Consider the following 6,575-nt stretch of genomic DNA (forward strand, 5'->3'; position numbering starts at 1 on the left):
GTCTGGAGAGGTTCAAACTGACTCTTGAAGAGAGATTTTACAAGTGTTCCTTCTCATTTCTCTAATCTTTTATTCCCTCGATTCTGTAGTTTATATGTCCAAAACAGCTAAAGCCTTGTGTTGCTGCTTTTTACTGTCCCAGTGGAGATGGGCGCTTTTATGAGTCAGTTCTCTAAACCTGTCACTACGTCCATCTCCACAAGTCCTTTTTTATTAAGTGGAGCACACCACATGAATGCACACACACACACACACACACACACACACATGTACAGTTGGTGTGTAGTCAGCAAAGTGTGTATGCAAGCATGCACAATCACACATCACATACTGTATACACACAGACTTGCTGTCTATAAGTCTCTCTCTCCCTTTCCGTCTCTGTCTCGCACACACACACACACACACACACACACACACACACACACACTATATTCCCCTTAATCCACCCACACAAGCCAAACCTTGACTTTTCTCCCTCTAAACAGACACATCTATCATAGTGGAACATTAAAATCCCCTTTAAGCATTTTACTACCACAATACAATTCATCACATGGACATGGAGAAATATTCAGAACAAAACACTCTTTCACAAAGATTCATTGTCTGTTTCTCTCGTAAGTTTGTTGCAAGTTCACAGTGTAATTAGATTTTATTTCTTGAAAGAGGAAGCATTGTGTGGGAGCATGACTGTGAAACCACTTCTGGTCTCAAGTACTATCGCAACTGCACCATACAGAATCCTCGTCTTTAATTTGAGCCAGCATAATGAGCAAACATGTAGCATGGTTGATCTGCTCTGGAAAGAACTCCCTTTGGGAAAAGGGCTTTCTTTTAGGGCCTGGGAAAATGTTACTTGAGCTAACTTTCAGCTTAAACTGAAGGAGACACACACAGACACACGTACAGTATATAGATTGAGGTACCTGCTGTGTGGCAGTGTAGTTGGCGGGGTTGGACACTGAGTTGTTTGTGGCGTAGAGGCCTGAGGAAGGGGTGAAACTGGAACCTTGGAACACAAAGAAGAGGATGGCATTAGACAGCGGGAACGCAGACAAGCAAAATAGGAATCAGAAAACACACTTAAACCGTGTGCAAAGTCATAGCATTGAAAGGTAAGATCATTTGCAGCAAGAATATAAAAATACTGAGGATATTTCCTTCATTTTTAACAGGAAAAGAATGCAAATTGAAGTGGGAGTAACAAGAGAGGCATTTAAAAACTCAAGTGTTTGATAGTGCATGTTTCTAACTGACCTGGCATCTGATAGGGTGAGTATGCAGTCTGTCCGGGCTGAGGTGTGGTGAAGCCGGGGCTGTAGTTGAGGCCTGTCTGCAGAGGAGACTGACTCTGGGCCAGGCCGCTCTCTGTCTTAATGCCCGGCAGCATCACACCGAGGTCTGTGACAAGAACAACAAGAATATTACACAGTGTTTGTATTCACTCTGAGTACATTACAAATGTGTGTTTTTCTTTATGCGCTAGACCTGTAGTTCCATTTATTATATAACTTATATGTGTTTTGTTAGTGCAGCTACTGTGTCACTGAGTGTCTTTGTAAATGCGTGTTTATTGATACCATAGGAGGACAGTCCGTATGCCTGTCCTGTCTGGGCGTAAGCGGTGTAGACGGTCGACGGCTGCATGCTGCTGAACTGGGGTTGACCGGCGTACGTCGGCATGGGTGGGGCGGCCGGTGTGGAGAGAATGTGAGGATAGGGCCTGGGAGAGGAGAGGGATGAAAGGTGAGGTAGATGCAAGACAGATGATGGCAGAATAGAACAGTAAAGATAAAGTACAGGAGACGGCATGCTGATAAGGATTCTTTGAAAAGCAGCTTCTGTTGTGTAAAAAGCCAGACTTACTTTGATGGGTAGAGCGGAGGGGAATACTGGTGGGCAGAACGAGGGCTGTAACCGCTGCTGGTGATTACTAAAAACAGCACAATAATCAAAAACAACAAGGTTACGGATGGTGTCAACTCAAATCTTCTGTTTCCTTTCACATTCAACAAAACCACCTCTGAACGCCACGGTTCAAGGCCTCGGGGCTTGTTTGAGTTGAAACGCTGTTCAAGTAAACATCATTTGAAGCATTTTCAAGGGAGAGGAGCCAAGTTCTTCCCTTTTAGAGAGCACTGTAGTCCATGAAACCCTTACAGCGGGCCTCATAGTAAAACACAATGTCTGTTTGTGGTCATTGGGATGTCAGAGCTCAATATTGACCAACCCCCCCCCTCCCGCTGCTTCTGAACCCTCACTGTGTGTTGCTTAATGGTTTTGTGTCCCGGTGGGTATGTGTTTTGCAGCGCGAGGGAGCACGGGGTCGTATATGAGTCTATAAAAAAAAGGACAAGTGTAAAAATGTCTCTCGCTCTCTCTCATCCCTCTGCCAGCCTTTGATGACGCAATCCAAGGACAGGCAATACTTCATGGGATTAAAGCTTTCAGCAGGCCTACCGCTGAGCCGAAATGGATGATGGTGCTTGTGTGTTCGTCTGAGGAAAAACGACTGATATAGAGCTGGCGAGTACAGAGACATGTGAATTTGTTTTTCCTCTTAACGAGGAAAATAGTACATGAGTACATTTCTCTTGGGCAGATGTGTGTGTTACCTGAGCCTGCGTACGTGTCCAGTGCTGTGTCGCCTGACGTAGTGACTGTATCGCTGTTGTTCATAGGCTCTGTTTTCACTTGAGAAAGACGGAGAAGATCGGTGTTAGGGGAGGCCAGTAATGAAGTACTATCACACAGACACACACACAAACACACACACACACACACACACGAAGAAAACTACCATGCAGTTCGAGTATGGGAGCTAATGCTGTTTGCAGGGTTCCCACTATAATTATTAGAAAATGTCAGAGCTCAAACACCACAATGACCTAGAAGTTGAACTCCTCCTTGATATTTTAATTGTTAGGTAATGATCGAATTATAAAAAATACAATCAAACGAGATGCTTTAACAAAAATTCCCTGATATTGCCTTACTTCCCCAGTAAAACTCATCAAATTCCCCAGCTTTTCATGAATGTCACAATTGGAGGGAACCCTGCAACGATGTAAAAACTCCGCACACACTGTGATAAATCCAATGGGATCCAAAGAGCAGGGAACACTGCACAGCAAAAGAAAATCACTGCAATTCTGGAACAAAAGAAAAATCAGATCTCGAAACCAGCCTTAACTATAGAAACCCATTCCTTTTGCATTTAAAGTAATACTCTATGACCACTGGCCTTGGATTCACACACATGCACCTCTGTACCATAGTCCTTGGAGCTCTGGGCGGGGGGCGGGCTGCTGCAGCCCAACAGCCAATCAGCCGTGTTTAGAACTGTCATGTTTTCACCTAAAGGGGTGCAAGGTGGGAAGGTGGTGAGGACACGACGCACTGAGAACCAGATGCCAGTCTCAGGTACGGTATATGGGACATGGTGTTGATTATTTTAAAAAGGTAGACATTGGTATTGAAATGGTTTGACATTTTGGGAAATATGCTAATTTGCTCTCTTGCCAAGAGTTAACACGAGAACCTCAATTCCACTCTCATATCTGTACGCTAAATATGGCGCTGGAGCCAGGAAATTGTTAGCTTAGCTTAGCATTAAAAAATGGATTCAGAGGGAAACAGTCTGGCTCTACCCAAACATAAAACATCTGCCTACTAGTCAGGCAACCAGCGGAGACGACAAATGAGTCGCTCGAGAAATATAATACTGCAACTTTTTGTTTCTACACTCTGGTTTTCATACAGATTTAACAATCTAGATACAGATGTTAGTGAGCTTAGAGGGGCTGGTAGGCTGGTTTTGTTACCTCCGGACAGAGCCATGCTAGTTGTTCCCCTCTGTTTTGAGCCAACTAAGCCAACCATCTCCTGGCTCTAGCTTTCCATTTAAACCTGCAATAACTGATATTTTTGACCACTTTGGGGCAGCAGGAACAATCTTTGACATATTATTACCTGATAGACTTGATATGTGTGGAGTCATTTTTCTGTTCACCTAACAAAGTATACAATTTTGCTCTCCTTTAAACCATTTAGTTCTGTTCTCCGACAACTCCCGAAAGAAAATATCTGGCTTGTAAAGATGTTAAATGCTCCACTATGTTTACTAGCTAGTTGCTAACTCTGTCCGCCTGCCGTTGGGTCCTGAGCAGGTAGCATACGGTGGGTTTTTGGAAGTATGACACGGAAAACAGCTGCCTGCTGTGGCCGGAAACTACGCCGATGAAGCAAAAACATTTGTGACCTGAAAGACGCTGAAACATGCAGTATTGATGAGGGGGAACTGCAAAGCCGGATGCTAATTATCTGTGGGTTAGTCCTACCTTTCACATACAAGTAGTCATGTGATCCGTCCTAAATATAAACATATTGATGATAGCCACTTTAACAGAGCTAGAGACTCTCGACACAGCAATAAAGCACATTTCCCAAACTATTTCCAAAAGAGAAGTACACCTGTTAACCACCTTAACATCCGCCACGCTGTTTTATTAGGTGACTTTTCTTGTTTCTCTCTGAACACGATTTAAACTCATCATCAGTGACCATCTGAGAACTCCATTTAATTCAACTTCATTAATCCCCTCGGGGAGCAACACAACCCATCGGACAAGCCCTAATGAAGACAAATGAGTTGCCATGGAGATGGCCCGCGGGCCCGAGCTCTGGCTGATGTCAGGTGAGGGGAATGTTGGGTATGTAGTTTGTTTTGGCTGTGAGCGTGTAGTCCCGGCTCTGTCTGCTTAAACCATTAACTGTGAGCTCATCAGAAATGATTTAACTTGCTCTAATATGGTCCGAATGCACTGTTGAGTCCGCTCTGAGCACGGCTATTTCTGTGACTGTGTGTGTTTGTGTGTGTGTGTGTTGACACATCAAGTTGACTAAAATGTGGTATCTCACTTTTTCCATTACATTAGTTTCCATTGCCTGTTAAATCAGCAATAGATCAAAGGATCGCCCTCAACAAAAGCACTTACATCCAGTGCTATTACATCAAACTGCCTTGTCAAAATAATATTGCGGAGAGAGGCACAGAGCGATGAGGAGATCAAGGGTGACAGTAAAACAAAAAAAAGACGAGAAGAGAGAAACACAGACAGACAGAGGAAAAGAAAAGGAAGAAAAACGGAAAGACAAAGAGGAGAGCGTTTACTGGTGTTGACGTCTAAGAGAGCTGTGACGCTTTAATGCTCTTGTAGAGTTTCCAGCGTGGTTTTCAGCTTATACACACACACACACACACACACACGCACACACAGGCTACACACAAGAGCAGAAGTGCTTCACCGTGTGTTTACACACATTCTCCAGTGGTTTACTCAAGTCCTCCAGCCAGCGTGGGGTTTGTGTGTGTGTGTGTGCGATTGCATGTGCACGTCTCCTTCCGTCTCTATAAATTCCTGAGCAAAGTACTTATCTCTTCATGTTGAAAATCTTCCTAAAATGATGATTTTGCAATGTATTTCATTACATTATTACACTCATCCGTAGTGTGACGTAGTGTGTTTTCTTATTTAGTTTGTGAAATGAGACATCAATTACTGCTAATATGACATGTCGATGTGTCGACTGAAACGGCGGGTTTTCTTCTTAAAAGACATCACTCACTCTTTTACTGGTCTTTTTTCGAATGAAAACACAGATCGTTCTACATAGCACTTTAATGAAATAATTCCCCATTTTAGTAAATCCCCTTTTGAGAGTTGGATAAGAAGATTAATATGACTCTCATGTTTGTAGAGTAAATATGAAGCTACAGCCAGCAGCTGATTAGCTTAGCTGGAAACAACTAACCATCCTCTGTCCAATGGTAACAGAATTCTCCTACCAGCACCTTTTAAAGCTCACCAATTTACATGTTGTCTATTTGTTTAATCCGTACAAAAGAAGTGTAAACACAGTGTTATTAAGACCTTTGGACAGACCCAACTGCCCATTCACTATACTGCAGTAACAAACATATCCTGCCCTCTCACCTCCTGTTCCATTGGTGGTGATGGAGGGGCTGCCAAGGTTGTTCTTGTCCAGCTTGGAGCCCGTCGAATCTCCACCTCCCACACGGTTATGAGGACTGGCTAGGTCCTGCATTTCCATAGACCTACAGGGAGGGAGGGGGAGGAGGGGGAGGAAAGGAACAAAGATGAACTGCGATTTTTGAATGAATAGCAGAACAACAGCAATATGCTCTCACAGCTGGGAGAATCTCCCACCTCTATATATTACGTTGAGATCTCACTGAACACATTCAATGACATACTGCATATCCACACAGGAACCACACACACGCACACACACACACATACACACACGCGCGCGCGCACACACGTGTCATAAACTCCATGCTTCTCCGTACCAGTTAGCTTACATGAGCATGTGTTCAGAGGCGCTAGACATTGTCTGCGGGCCTGCTGGCTCTTTTATGGAGTGTGTGTGTGTGTGTGTGTGTGTGTGTGTGTGTGTGTGTGTGCACTTCTGGGCTCCAATACAAACCCACAGCCTGCCAGCATGCTTTAGTTTTACAATGTGTTCCACATGCATGACTGGAACCAGCA

The 6,575-nt window shown here is 43.9% G+C and overlaps 1 protein-coding gene across 5 annotated transcripts in view; it reads right to left on the minus strand.

Moving 5' to 3' along the window:
• The window catches only part of eya4 (EYA transcriptional coactivator and phosphatase 4), a 39,545-nt gene that overhangs the window by 10,374 nt on the left and 22,596 nt on the right, over nucleotides 1–6,575 (minus strand). For all 5 annotated transcript variants that reach the window (XR_013767512.1, XM_079179877.1, XM_079179878.1 and 2 more), the window contains 7 exons: nucleotides 6,000–6,121; nucleotides 3,277–3,360; nucleotides 2,619–2,696; nucleotides 1,870–1,936; nucleotides 1,584–1,726; nucleotides 1,261–1,404; nucleotides 930–1,012 (listed from right to left, as the gene is read on the minus strand). Coding sequence is in view for 4 of the 5 variants with exons in the window: in XM_079179877.1 (XP_079036003.1) it covers nucleotides 930–1,012; nucleotides 1,261–1,404; nucleotides 1,584–1,726; nucleotides 1,870–1,936; nucleotides 2,619–2,696; nucleotides 3,277–3,360; nucleotides 6,000–6,121 (721 nt within the window). In the remaining variant the exon portion in view is untranslated. The remainder of the gene's footprint in view (nucleotides 1–929; nucleotides 1,013–1,260; nucleotides 1,405–1,583; nucleotides 1,727–1,869; nucleotides 1,937–2,618; nucleotides 2,697–3,276; nucleotides 3,361–5,999; nucleotides 6,122–6,575) is intronic.

Source organism: Pholis gunnellus (genome assembly GCF_910591455.1).
Source record: "Pholis gunnellus genome assembly, chromosome: 19".
Lineage (NCBI taxonomy): Eukaryota > Metazoa > Chordata > Actinopteri > Perciformes > Pholidae > Pholis > Pholis gunnellus.